The sequence below is a fragment of the Carassius auratus genome, unplaced genomic scaffold, assembly GCF_003368295.1.
Source record: "Carassius auratus strain Wakin unplaced genomic scaffold, ASM336829v1 scaf_tig00025997, whole genome shotgun sequence".
In the NCBI taxonomy this organism is placed as follows: Eukaryota; Metazoa; Chordata; class Actinopteri; order Cypriniformes; family Cyprinidae; genus Carassius; species Carassius auratus.
Genome location: NW_020525474.1, coordinates 139,762 through 154,538, shown reverse-complemented (window position 1 = coordinate 154,538; position 14,777 = coordinate 139,762). Strand labels below are relative to the sequence as shown.

Genomic DNA, 14,777 nt, shown 5'->3' with positions numbered 1-14,777 from the left:
TTTAACAACATTCCACAATTCATTCACATTTCTTGGTTTTGCTTCAGAAACAGCATTTTTGATATCACCCCACAAGTTCTCAATTGGATTAAGGTCTGGTGATTGGGCTGGCCACTCCATAACATTAATTTTGTTGGTTTGGAACCAAGACTTTGCCCGTTTACTAGTGTGTTTTGGGTCATTGTCTTGTTGAAACAACCATTTCAAGGGCATGTCCTCTTCAGCATAGGGCAACATGACCTCTTCAAGTATTTTAACATATGAAACTGATCCATGATCCCTGGTATGCGATAAATAGGCCCAACACCATAGTAGGAGAAACATGCCCATATCATGATGCTTGCACCTCCATGCTTAACTGTCTTCACTGTGTACTGTGGCTTGAATTCAGAGTTTGGGGGTCGTCTCACAAACTGCCTGTGGCCCTTGGACCCAAAAAGAACAATTTTACTCTCATCAGTCCACAAAATGTTCCTCCATTTCTCTTTAGGCCAGTTGATGTGTTCTTTGGCAAATTGTAACCTCTTCTGCACATGCCTTTTTTTTAACAGAGGGACTTTGCGGGGGATTCTTGAAAATAGATTAGCTTCACACAGACGTCTTCTAACTGTCACAGTACTTACAGGTAACTCCAGACTGTCTTTGATCATCCTGGAGGTGATCATTGGCTGAGCCTTTGCCATTCTGGTTATTCTTCTATCCATTTTGATGGTTGTCTTCCGTTTTCTTCCACGTCTCTCTGGTTTTGCTCTCCATTTTAAGGCATTGGAGATCATTTTAGCTGAACAGCCTATCATTTTTTGCACCTCTTTATAGGTTTTCCCCTCTCTAATCAACTTTTTAATCAAAGTACGCTGTTCTTCTGAGCAATGTCTTGAACGACCCATTTTCCTCAGCTTTCAAATGCATGTTCAACAAGTGTTGGCTTCATCCTTAAATAGGGGCCACCTGATTCACACCTGTTTCTTCACAAAATTGATGACCTCAGTGATTGAATGCCACACTGCTATTTTTTTGAACACACCCCTTTCAACTAATTCAACTAATTGCCCAATTGCACAGCCTTAAGAGCGTGCATATCATGAATGCTGGGTCTCATTTGTTTTCTGAGAATCTACTGAACCTACTGGTAACTTGTTTGCCACGTAGCAATAAAAAAATATACGAAAAACCTTGATTATTCTGGTTAGTCACATTGTACTGCTATTATTTTGAACAATACTGTATGTGGACGTGAAGTTTGGTAATCAACCCTGGTTATTCCATTAACTGCTTGTGGTGAAAATTCCAGATGTAAAAAAAGGGGACATTATGAGTGAAAAACAGAAACATGGTTACCTCCAATTAGGACCCCTCTCCGTGTCCACTGACATTTTTGGGGTAATTGTGTTTTCATGATGGGACCCACTATATCACGCGAACAAACCACAGTCCTTCTGTCGCTTCAGAGGAGAACATGAAGAGGCAGCCTCTAATACATCCAGAAGATTGGCTGGTCAAAATTCAAATTACTGTGTGTGTGATGTCAATTATTCAAATAGACGCTATTTTTAAAATAGTAAAAGAGAAAGGAAGGCAAGATGATTTGGGGCCGGGGGAGCAGAGGGGGATGAGGGACCCACAAATCATGTTCTTCACGCTGGGAAATAACAAATACCAATCTAACACTTGAATGAGCCCTAACTCTCTGTACATATTTTGGCCTGACATTGCCTTCTCAAGCCAAGCATTAAATCCTTATCCATTGCACACAGCACTGATAGCTTCAAACATGAACCGCAAAAAAGGACTATGTGTTTGTATATGTGTGCACTCTGCTCAGGAGCTTTATTTGCCCCTGTCCAAATGCTAGTCCAACCTGTCTGATTTACAGAAACCTGGCAACCAGAACCACAAGGTCACTTCATACTTTAACCTCGATGTACAAATGACCCCCTAAAATCTCTCTCCCCCTTCTGTTTTTTTGCCAGGTGGCCAACCTCGCCTGTTCCATTTCCAACAACGAGGAGGGGGTGAAGCTAGTGCGCATGGCTGCTACACAGATCGATAGCCTGTGTCCTCAGGTAAATGGCCTGAACGTTTGCTATCCATCCACTATTCAGGGTTCTATAACCTCTTGCAGCAGTTTTATACGGTGCTGACAAATAGTAGTTCACTTAACACATTGTGCCACTTATTCACTATAATGCACCTTTATTTGCAAAACTATTTATTCCATATAGCACTGTTTACCCGCTGCAACTACTGTACCATTGCCAAGAAGATATTTCCTTTAGAAGAGATGCCTGTGCACCTTTTTATTCCTCAAATGATGAAGAAGAGCATAGCAGGCACATAGCCAGGCACATCTCCAGACCTGTCATATTTATTAAAATATGACTCACGCTAGATTTTTTTAGCCATTCAAATTCAAAAGCTGTTTGAAACCCATTCAGCAAAAAAATTGAGGAATCAGTCAGAGGAGAAATCAAATGGAAACATAAAAGAGCCTTGGTAACATTAAACCATTTTTTAAGAGACAACATGTACTATGATAATCATTTGGGACAATGTGTATTAGAAGAATATGGTCTATTTAAAGTCAGTGTAAAATTGCATTTGCAAAGCCTTTTTTTGTGACATATTTATGAGAAATGTAGAATTAGATTTTATCCATTGGGAATTGTGAGTTGTTGTCCCCAAAATGAAAAGACTAATGACAAATTAGCAAAGCTGTCGGCAAAGTTGAAGTTTGCACTAATAAGTTTTTCACAACCAGTGTCAGAATGAAATCTGGACTGACCCTGGACTAAATTGGTTATATGGAAGGCTCCAGTTTAATTGCGGTATTCAGATTCATAAAGTACTTTTACAGTAACTCTTTCTAACAGATCTCACATTCTGTGTAATAAACTGACCCTCCGCAAGTGAAGCTAGAAAACTCTGGAAGTAATTGTGCTGTTCAAGGTTTCTTCTCATCAGCATAAAGGACTAATAAGAAAATCTGGTAAAGACAAATTTGACTCTTGACTTGAAACGCCATATGACTCAAAATTGTAAATGCAGAAGCTGTTATAGGTTCATAAGGAATGCAAAAATGTGCAACATTTTTTAATTGAAAACATGCACATGGTTTGATAAAATGTATGTTTAATAAAAATAAAAAAAAGGCTTGGATTTACTCGTTTGTTTTATACTATTTGTCAGCAGCATGACAACAAATAATCGTGTAGTTTTTCATAGATTTAGATAATTTAAGTAGATTTATTTTCCTTCTCCCAGGTAATAAATGCAGCCCTAACGCTGGCCGCACGCCCTCAAAGCAAGGTTGCTCAGGACAACATGGATGTTTTCAAGGACCAGTGGGAGAAGCAAGTACGCATTCTGACCGAAGCTGTTGATGACATCACTTCAGTTGATGACTTCCTCTCTGTTTCAGGTAAAATGGAAACAGATTGCTATATTCTATTGTGAGACAAATATTGAGTACTTTCTGCCTGGTGATTAACAGGAGATCAAGCAACCATTTTGTATCCACCCTATTAAAACATTGCAAGGTTTTAAGAGCTGTTTTATTTTATTCATCCTTCTCTTGACGTGTAAAGTCTCCACCCTGAGTACAGCAGTAGAGTTTAGCCATGTCTATTTATCCCTCTGTATAATGGACACTCTAAAATGTCAGCTGCCTCCACCATCAAGATCCCATTATCTTGAATGGGAATGCGCATCCAATATCAATGTAAATGGCCATATAATTCAACATAAATATGAACAGTTATGACCCTTTTCATGCATAGTCTTGCTTTGAAACAATGTTCACACTTTACTGTTACTTTGTTCACATCTACTTGTTTTGCATTCATGAAAAAGATTATTGTATTTACAATGTACATACACTTGGTGCCAGTTATTGTTTCTTTGAAGTTTCCGCTGAGCATTGGACTCAAAACTATGTAAGGCTTTTGACGATTATATACAGAACTGGATACAAATATATAGGTATATATCTTAAATGCCTTGCCTGCTATTTATATGCAGTATATATTATAGAATGTATGCTGTGAATGCATATGGAGAGGTTTTCTCTGATAGTCCACAGATTTTTGCTGATAAACAATATAATCATGTTTAATGTAAATGTTTCAACTTGTAATTATGGTATTAATTGAATTATATAATTCTCACAGTTATTTTCTTTGTAAAAGGTACGCCAACTTCACACTCTCACCTCCCACCTCTGAAAAAAACTGGCTCTCCTCTCCATCCACTTCAGTTTTTTGCCATATTTTGCTGGCGGAAGTGTAGTATATCCTGTCTGGATCCTGCACAAAAACTATTAGAACTAATACTGTATATTTCAAGGATTTCCAGGGATTTCAAGGCAGAGATTATAATAAGTCAATACTAAGTACATAGCAAATGAATGAATGGAATCCTGGATGTTGTGGGCCAGATCTTTTGTGTATCTGACAGGTCTATGTGGGCTGGATGAAATGAAGCAGGAGGCAATATTGGTATTCAGCCCACTGCCTGTTGTCCAGAAACTGGTGTAGTGCATTCCAGTTTGGAAATATTCTCCTGAAAAACCTGTGAATAAAACATGCCAGGACTCAACAATAAGAATTTTTATATTATTATTATTATTATTCTTGAAATGCTGGCCTGGCCGGGGCGAGTATTTGAGATTAGCACTTGGCCTGCCAACACTTTCACTGGACACAAAACAAATTGAATGTTTTAGCAACATATTATTGTATGCCTCAGAAAGAAAATATTTGGAAAACTGACATGGACTGCATTTTTTTTTTTTATTTATTTATATTTGGTTAACCATATTTTTTTGGTTATAGTTTATTTGAATAGTCCACCTTGAGAGTTTTACGGCCCACCTTGCATCTAGAACATCATCCATCTTTATCCAAATCTAAACGGAATAATAGACAAATAAAAACCATTGTTTAGGTCCACCCAGAAATGCATTTAGAAAGCTCAGCTGTGGGTCTGTTGTCTTACAAGTAGTTCAAGAAAAATGTTGAAGCGGTTAGAGAATATACCATACTCCACAACCCACACACATCCCCCATTGATTATTTTTATTTTTTTTTAATAATAGGTTAACTTTGCTCAAATTTATCGGCAGTGCTTTAAAAAATGTCAAATTCCAAAAGTGACTACAGTTATTGGACAATAGTAATACTTGAATGTGTATCCTCTTTGTTTTATCTCATCTCTCCACAGAGAACCACATTCTGGAGGATGTGAATAAGTGTGTGATCGCCCTGCAGGAGGGGGATGTGGACACGCTGGACAGGACAGCAGGGGCAATCCGGGGCCGAGCCGCTCGTGTGGTGCACATTATTAATGCTGAGATGGAGAACTACGAACCCGGCGTCTACACAGAGCGTGTTCTCGAGTCCATCAAGCTCCTCTCTGAGACCGGTGAGAACAATGATCACACACACACCTGGATCCTGATCTCGTCTCATGCTCACTAAGGCATGAACTTATGGTAGAGTTGGGGACAGATGGACAGAGGAGATCAGGAAGCTCTTGGAAGAAGGAAGTTAGAGGAGAGAGGGGTAGACAGATGAGCAAAGATGGTGAGGCCACCTGTTCCCTCCTTTGGCACTCATTCTTTGGTTATTCGTTTTTCATCTGTTTTCCCCAACCCCTCCACCTTTGTCCATCTAGTGCCAGAATACAGGAGGCGGCAATTTAGACACTGACAGACAAGGCCGAGGGCCAAAACATACCTAGTAATGCAGAGATTTGTGCATAGCCTTCCCAGTGCTTTCAAGACACAATATCTGACAGGAAGCAAAAAAGCCTTCTATCTTAGGTGTTAATGTGTGAGAAACATCTCGCCTGACAATTTTTGATGTGGTTGTTCCATCTAAATGCGCTTCGACGATTGTTCGGAATCAACAAATGCAGGGTGGCTGGAAAATGAGCACTCAAAATGTTATTCTGGTGGCGGCGCATTGTCCTGCCTCCCTTGTTGTGTCTAAAATATTACATTAGACTATTTTGACAGCCGGCATTGTTTAGAAGAGCGAACGGAATATGAGAGGAAGAAAATAGCAGTGCTGCTTTCAGGGTTGAGACTGCAATATTTTTGTTATCATAAAATTATTTCTTTAATCGTATTATTAGATCTAGACAGACAGGCAGAAAAAAAAATAATAATAATGAATATCTGTGATGCCTCACCAACTGAAGGTATAAATAAACATGTAATGTGTCCAAATGGATCTTCCCTGGTTCTTCTCATCATCTTCCAGTCTAAAAGTTTTGTTCCTTCACATTACTAAAATATTTAAATTGATCATTTAGATTTCCCTGTAAAAAAAAACAAACAAAAAAAAAAAACATTAAATTAAGTCAAATCGATGTGATTATGAGTGGTCTGGTGGTAAGATCCAGTAATCACTTTAAACGCAGATCTGATCTTTAAGGTCAGGAATTGAGCCGCATTTAGATCAGATTGTGTTGATGTGTTTGCATTGTATCCTGATTTCCGATTCTTATTGTCAGTTAGTTCTTAGTGAACCCTCTCATTTCATGTGTATCATATCCTTTAAATGTTTCCTCGGTTAATCCACATTGAAGGCCATGGAGTGCAGGAGATTTGATACCACCATCTGTGTTACACTGCTGCACAATGAGTCACATGTACTTCATGTCAGTTATCACTGAAAAGTATGAAACATTATATTTAGTTCACCCTTTGTTTCATCTCCTCTCAAACAGGGACTTTTAGAGACTTAATGAGGACTAAACTCTTGCATTTTATTACCGCCTTCAGTCTTATATATATTTCTAAAGATGGCACACTCTTTTCCAGAAACCACACGTTGAACAGTTAATGCTCGCTCAGCTTGAATGAGAAACTGTTTTGCTAGTTGCTTCAGCAAAATCAAGAGAAATATCTGCATGCTTGATTGAGAGGGATAATTGAATTGTGAAAGGGCTGGACGCCCAGAATGGCTCTCATCTTTGATGAGGTGGTACGTTTCATTTAATTTCACTTTTTCTTTGTTTCCGTCTTTGTTTTGGGATGTTGGTGTCACCCGGGGCTGTCATCAGGGAAAGGGGCAACTGGAAACCTTTGACGAGAAGGACCCATTGAGTTCCTCTGTCATATAGCCTACTCATTAGGCCCAGGGGAGGGTTGGTCACCCATAAAAATTTAGTTCCATGTCCCATGAATGTAAGTGACAGCCATGGCGCCACAGCATAAATGGATTTGAACCATAAAGCATTGCACCATTGATTCTTCTAGACCTTTCATTATTGCAGATGACTTGACACTCAAAATGTCAAAGAATTTTTGAAAGTTTGCAGGATTAGGACAGACGTAGCATTGGGGTGAGGGCTTAGTGAATTAGCATTTTTGATGCGAATAACATCTGAACGTGTTTCCCCATTTAATTAAGATGTTTGAGACTCAACTAAGTTTTATTTATCTAATGAATAAAGTAGAAAATGTGCAGGGGCACAATGTTCCAGTGGGCAATTAGAGTGGCAATTAAACTGCAGGTACTGGTCTGTAGTTTTGTGTCACGACAGATGATCCCCTACAACAAAAGTTCAGGGTATCACTTTTTAAAAAGTTAGTAAAAACTAGCAAATCCATTTCCTCCAAAAGTGTCTGACAGGTTCCTATCAATTTCTTACCTTTTTTTTTTTATGTTTCGTTCCTTATAGGCAGATGGACATCTTTTAGCCTCTTTGGAACATACACATTATTATTTATTTTTTTTTTATTTTTTTTATGGCAGTGTAAATATTACAAAAGTCCAGCTGGTCCAAAAATCTATACAGATACACTGCTAAAGGAACTTCAGCACACAGTGCTCGGGAATCTCGAATCGTGTCCTTGAGCTTGAAAATCAATTCTAATAGCAATGCTGTGATGACTTTCCCCTCTCTCTTTATCCTTTCCATCCTCTTCCTGATCCAAACTAATCTTCATGCAGGAAAAATTACACCATCATTAAGGTTATGCCCAGGCCCCCAGTAGATTAAAAATTAGAAATATGGCTGATGTAATAGTGCCAAGTAGAAGGCAGCAGTAGCAATACTGTCATGGAGTATGGCAGAGTGAGTAGGGCTCATGCCAAAGGGTGACCATGCAGAGATGAAATATGGCCTCCTAATCACTGCCCTCCGTCTAACACACATACAGACTCGTATATGATTTTTTTATGGCAAATATAGTGTTTCACTGACAGGTTGAAGGCCATGTTTGCTCAGGTACCAAAAACAGCAATGATTTCATACAGCCAAATGACCCTACAAAAAATATTTTTTCCTCAGCATGTCACGACCCAAGTGTCTGCATGGTGAGAAATGGGAGGTAGTGCATGCAAAAACAACAAGAATAATAGAATTAGTTCATGCCTGCCTACTACAATGAATGCAGCTGTTTGTTTTTTGAAAAAAAAAAAAAAAAAGAACGGAAGAAAGAAATGCAGATCCTGAAAAAAGTCAGTGCTAACAAATTCCACAGCCTAAGGACCAAAATGTAAATGAAACCAAAGTACAAGTGACCCCACTGTTGTCAAAGGAATCTTGTTTTCCATTTCGAATTACTTGGAGTGTTTTGTAAGACCTATTAGCATTAGGAATGTCTCATTGCATTTTAAAGTATATCATTTTGAGCCCATTAGGCTGATCTGACCTCAGCCTCTCAAACAGAAAAACCCAGTTTAAGGCATGTTTCATCTAATTCACCTCAGCATTGTGCGATATCCCAAAACACTTTTTAAAAAAAACATAATTTGAAGGCTCATAGAACAGATCTGACTGCTTGCTTTATCTGGGGTTAAACACTTTAAGAAAATAATCCCTTCCAACATGGTTTTTATTAGCTCCTTTCAGAATTCCTCACTGGTCTGAGTTAAATTTGCTCCTCACTAGCAGCAACTTTACTCATTAATGGCTTGAAGAACATTTAAATATTTCTATTTAAAAGTCACTGCAAAATTCCCCAAAGCTCATTTTTACGCCTCTTCAGTAAGTGGATTAAAATGAATTAAATATGTGTTAAAGCAAGATGGGGTTAGAGAGAAGAAACAAAATCAAATAAAGAGCCTTTACATTTTTGAATGTTTTGCATAATTTTGTATTTCTTATGTGTTCATTTGAAATTCAAATCAAAACTTGTACATTTATGAGGCAAATAGGCAAAATGGCTGTCAGAGAGGATCCCATACTGGTCCCCTTTTAAAGTCAAACTCAAGTCGGATGCCTGTAATCAAAACCATCATGAAAAATCACAAGCCAAGTCATTTCCTGAATATCTGCATCTGCTATTATTGTGAATGGCTCTCCGGGCTTTGATTTGGTTTGATGGCTGAAGACAACACTCTAGAATTTTCCTGTCACAGGAGTGTCCTCGTAAGACCCACCTTCCCCACTGAGAAGTGTATCTTGGGTCATAATATCCTAGTCCCTTGCTTTTAAAAATCCAGAGACCTTCCCCTCCTTGATACATTTGTTGAATATTTTAAGAGCATCGCTTTGGAGCTTGCTCAAGGGTTTAATACGAGGCTTTTTACTGTGTCCATCTTTTTTTCATCATCCAGCAAGTGGTCCCGGGCATTGATATGAGTGTGACTTGATGTAGGGGTTAGATCACAATACGGTCTCCCTCCACCAGTGATATTGCCATGGAAACACTACATTTTTCCTTCACTTTGGATATCCCCCCCTTCCTCGCCTCGGGTATGCAGGCAGGTCAATCAGTATCAGGTCCAGTGCTTGAGCGTGAATCGGTGGGCTGCGGTGCATACTTGTTTAGTACACTCCAACTAGAGACCTTAAATCATCAACCCTATTATTTACCCTTAAGTCTTTAAGGTTTAAAGCTTAGGATTCATAATAAGATAGTGGGAGCCCTGTAAAATGCTATTAACATTTTATATTGACATTTCACAGAAATTAAATTTACTTAAGTCTCCATTCACTGTCATGATGGAGCATTAGCTGTAAGTATTTTATCAAAATGGTTACACCAAGGGTAAGTGGTCCAAACACATTTGTTCAATGCAATCGTTGAAATATGGCTCATCATAAAAACAGATCAAACTGATGTCACATTAGTAAGCCTTTCCCAGCCCTCCAGCTGCACTCAATCAATGTCTGTCAACATTGTTCGTACTCGGCTCCTGTCTTTGTCAAACAATCCCTTATTACAGCTAGCATTTAGTGCCCATTTCTGAGGAACAAGTGAATTAAAAGAGGGTAGAGAGCGAGATGATGTAATTTTTTTTTTATTTTTTTGTCTGCCCACTTTGAGTGATGTGGTATCACTTCAGGATTTTATAGAGTTGTGAGGCCTTGGCTCGCTGAAGGTGAAGTGGTTAATTGGCAAACGTAGGGTGCCCCTTCCACATATTTTCAGGGTGACATTTTCTCGTCTTCCTCTCCCGCTGATGTCCTCGGGCCTGACTGACAGGGAGGAGACGACAGAAATAGATGTGCCGCCTGAATTTCGACACTTAGCTTCTTAAGATCACATATTCTCCATTTTTCTCACCTCTCACCATGTCTTTTCTCTGATATGTTTGGCACCTGAGGGGAAGGCTGGCTTTTGAGGGATGTATGTAATCCTTTTTTTCTGTGTATCTGTCTTTCTGTTTTTGCTTTCTTTCAGCCTCTACTTAATTCAATCATCTATGTTCTTCTTTCTCACCAGTGATGCCACGCTTTGCCGAGCAGGTTGAGGTTGCCATCGAGGCTCTTAGCACCAGCCCCCCACAGTCATTCGAAGAGAACGAGTTCATCGACGCCTCTCGTCTCGTTTATGATGGAGTCCGTGACATCAGGAAAGCAGTCCTTATGATAAGAGTGAGTATCATACGAGGTCCTTTCTAATCGCAAGCAGGGCTTTGACTGTGCCTATTGCCTCAGTGGTTTGTGTGGTAAATAACAAAAATCATTGAGCACATTTCAATTGAAAATATTGTGGGTTAAGACCCTATGATACAAAGCCAGGGTTCTCAGCTGTCACATTTCAGGGGATCTGTGGATATATGATATATAAAGTTCATCACATTTTCTTTAGAAATTAGTATTGTTTGAGTGAACATAAAGAAATGTTCTCGGATCAAATATCATAATCCAGCATAAAGAATTATTTATACTTGGCGAAAAGGTAGTGAGCGTGATATTGTAAAGAAAATGTATTTCCAAAAATAATTACTGTAATTCCTCAAATAAAAACCGGTAGTCAAATAAACGCCGGGCCTCTTATAGTGGCCGGGGGTGTGGTCAACACGGACAAAAAAAGGGCGGTCTTAAATAAAGACCAGGGGAAAATTTGTGCAGCAGAGCCAGATAACGAACGTACACGCCCACTGCCGGAGCATTTCTCGTTCTCGAGTCAAGAACCGGTTGCATCGGTTGTCGGATCACCAGTACACTGAAGCGAGAAGCGTTTCTGTCAGACACGTCCGATTTGAGAACCGAGGAGCTGATGATACTGCGCATGTTTGATTCAGCGTGAAGCAGACTGACACAGAGCGCGTCTGAACCGAACTGATTCTTTTGGTGATTGATTCTGAACTGATTCTGTGCTAATGTTATGATCTCTGTCCACTGGAACGCTATCGCTTTTAATTTAAAACGGGTTATTTAAAACAATTACTTATCAAACAGATGGAATTAGAAATAAAGGCCTGCCTCTAATAAAAACCTGCTTCAAATAAAAGCCTGTTACCTTCTGCAGCTAAGGTAAATAAAGGCTGCAGCTTTTATTTGAGGAATTACGGTAATTGGCTTTTGTATTGTCACTGTAATAAAGCCAAAGCAAACTATTAAAATATTATACTGAGAATGTTAAATTTTTTATTGAAAATTGTTTATAATAAAATACAAATAAATAAACATTTGAAATGTAGAATAGTTCTTTTTAAATATAGTGAAACAATAAAATAAATATCTTTGACACCCCTAAAACAAATAGTTGCGTAATATCCCTCTTGGTGGTTTCCTTGAACACAATTTCAAAACCCTTGATGTAATGTAGGAATGTAATATAAGTTAATGTTGTTAATGAAAGTTTTTTTTTTTTTTTTTTTTTTTAGAAAAAAGAAAAGAAAATAAAAATTAAGTGGATGCACTAGATTGTGAATTAATGCTAAAAGTTAGTATTTATGTGGTATACGTACAACATATCCTTGGTATACAATAAGAATATGTTAGAGTTTTGTTTTTATTTATGTCTTTGCCTGTTGTGTATATTCTATTTACCAAAACTGTCATGTTTCTACAATATGACTAACACTTGTCTTTTTGTTGCACAAATACATTTTCTAAGATGTATTCTTCCTCCAGGAGAACATCAAGCCATATTGAACCATGTGTTATCTGTAAATAACGTCAAGCTGAGCTTGGAGATGGTTTGTAACTGAGAGATAATTGTAAATAGAGATCCTACTTGGTTTTACTTATATATTGATTTTCTGAACCACCCTCCACCCCAAAAATTAAGCAAAGAGATAGGTCATATAGAGCGGGTATGCTTTCTGCCACCCAGAAAAGCCATTGCAGTCACCATGTGCTGGTGACTGCTTTTAAGGTTTGAAAATAGTACAGCTCCCAGAGTAGAAGTGAAATGAAAATACCAGATATTTGTCATGGATTTTATCCTGCTAATCAAACCAAGATGGGTTTGCGCACAAATATACTCTCCTACAGTACTTTTATGTCAGAGAGAAATCTCTGTCCACTGGGATCTTCATTAAAACACGTAACAAAGAATACTTGGCCAGTTTGCGACAAGTTACTTTGCTAATTGAATCAATAGCATATCTCAATCAATAGTTAGTGCCACTGCCGCTCAGAGTGGCAGAAACAGTGGCTGCTGTCAAGATTATATATATATACACTTCTTTGTCTTCAATTTGCTCATTAGTCAGTTAGTGGGACTGATGTTGAAACTACTGGTAGGCAGAATACAAGAAAACAGATCACATCTAAAAACCTAGAGGCCTTCCCCCCTTCACATTGTTTGATCCCACTTTAAGAGGGAACTTCTTTTTATATTACTCACAAGAAACCCAAAAGGGAATTGACGAACAATGATGCAAGTAACTTGTAACTCAAACTGTGGGACGAATGAATTATTTATTGAGATTTGACTGGTTTAATGGTTGACTTGCTTTATGTTTGATCAGAGGTCCTTCACTCTCATTGTGTGGCAATGCACAGCTGCTCATGTCAAAAGTTGTGTCCCAAATTGTCAACAAGCTGGAGCACTAGGACAAAGGACATTGGCACTCTAGTAGAGTACATTTAAAATATATATGTACCATATAAACAAGGCAAAATATTTGCTGACGGTAGAAATCCACAAGTCTCTTCAGTCCAGTTTTGAAACTGAAAGTGACAGTAAAAATGTAATTTAGTAGATTTAGCTCATTCAAAAATGAATCATTCACTGTTCTCATCCAAAACCCTGTGTGTGCGAAATGCAATTAAAACAGCTACTGATTGCTCTTTTCCAACAAATAATAATAATAAAAAAACACTTTTTATTTGATCAAGTATTTATTTTTCAAGGAAAACCCACAAAGGTATGGTGTGGTGACAACAATTGTCTTTTTTTTTTTGGTCAGACTCCAGAAGAGTTGGAAGATGACTCTGACTTTGAGCAAGAAGACTATGACGCCCGTAGCCGCACCAGTGTCCAGACAGAAGATGACCAACTGATTGCTGGACAGAGCGCAAGGGTGAGTGACTCATACAGTACGTGACACATGAACAAAATCTCCTGTTCCTGCTGTCATTTCCAGCAGGTTTATTCTCACAATACAAAACACTTATCACTCCACTGAGCATGTCTGCTCTAAAATTACATCTAGTCTTAGAATAACAAGAGGGCCAGTCACTCAAGTGCATTCACACAACGTGTCTCTCATTTTTCGACAAAAACACATTATATAGCCTCTGCTGCAAATGATGGTGTGAATGTGTTTGTTGATTTTCATCCCTCAGTACTCAACACTGCAGTTACAAAGTATAAAGTATACATCCTGTGATGATCACACTTTATAACAGTTCTGTCGCATGGCACCTAAAAGCTCTATTTTGTCAATATTTAACATAGCTGAGGAGCAGGCGTGTTAGTTTGAGTCCTCCATATATGAACATGTTTTTTGTAATAGGTAAAGTAAAACTCTCTGTATAGACTGTTATCTGTGAAAATATAGCTTTATTGGAAACTATTGAACTTCCTATGTAGGGGCATTTTAAGGAAACTTACACTTTCAAAAAAACAAAACTATATATATATATATATATGTATATATATATAATAAAAATGTATGGACCCTTTAGGTCCAAAGGTAAGAGAACACCTTTGGACCAGAGGACAAAGTAAGAGATATGCTATTTGTATTCCTTCGATACAGCAAGGTAGAAAATAATTATAATAAAAAAAAAAAAATATCTGATCTTTTGCTAATGGTGGATTTTGTATAAACATTTGGATTTGTTGAGTCTACATTGCACATCAAATTGCTGCCTAGTATATGTAGAATGTTATCTTATTCTAATGTTCCATTTTGGAATGTAGGTTTCAAAGACAAAGCCTAGATATTAAGCTTCAATATTTAACATAGCAGGGGAGCGTGCTCCCATTTCCAGTAGAACATTCTTCATACAAGAATCATTTGGGTTCTAGTTTCGTAAACTCTCTGCAGAGGCTGTAGTAGTTAAAATATGATTGCAAATGAGACTTCTGGCAGTGTCACCCCCTTAGTGTGCCTGTGTCAGCCGGCGTTTGACGG

At 38.2% G+C, this 14,777-nt stretch overlaps 1 protein-coding gene across 1 annotated transcript in view; it reads left to right on the top strand.

Annotated features, from left to right (window-relative positions):
- Window positions 1-1,949: 1,949 nt before the first annotated feature.
- The window catches only part of LOC113078557 (catenin alpha-2-like), a 33,259-nt gene continuing 20,431 nt past the window's right edge, over window positions 1,950-14,777 (top strand). The window contains exons 1-5 of the mRNA XM_026250853.1: window positions 1,950-2,063; window positions 3,262-3,418; window positions 5,218-5,418; window positions 10,682-10,833; window positions 13,605-13,718. Of these exons, the coding sequence (XP_026106638.1) occupies window positions 2,028-2,063; window positions 3,262-3,418; window positions 5,218-5,418; window positions 10,682-10,833; window positions 13,605-13,718 (660 nt within the window). The 5' untranslated portion in view covers window positions 1,950-2,027. The remainder of the gene's footprint in view (window positions 2,064-3,261; window positions 3,419-5,217; window positions 5,419-10,681; window positions 10,834-13,604; window positions 13,719-14,777) is intronic.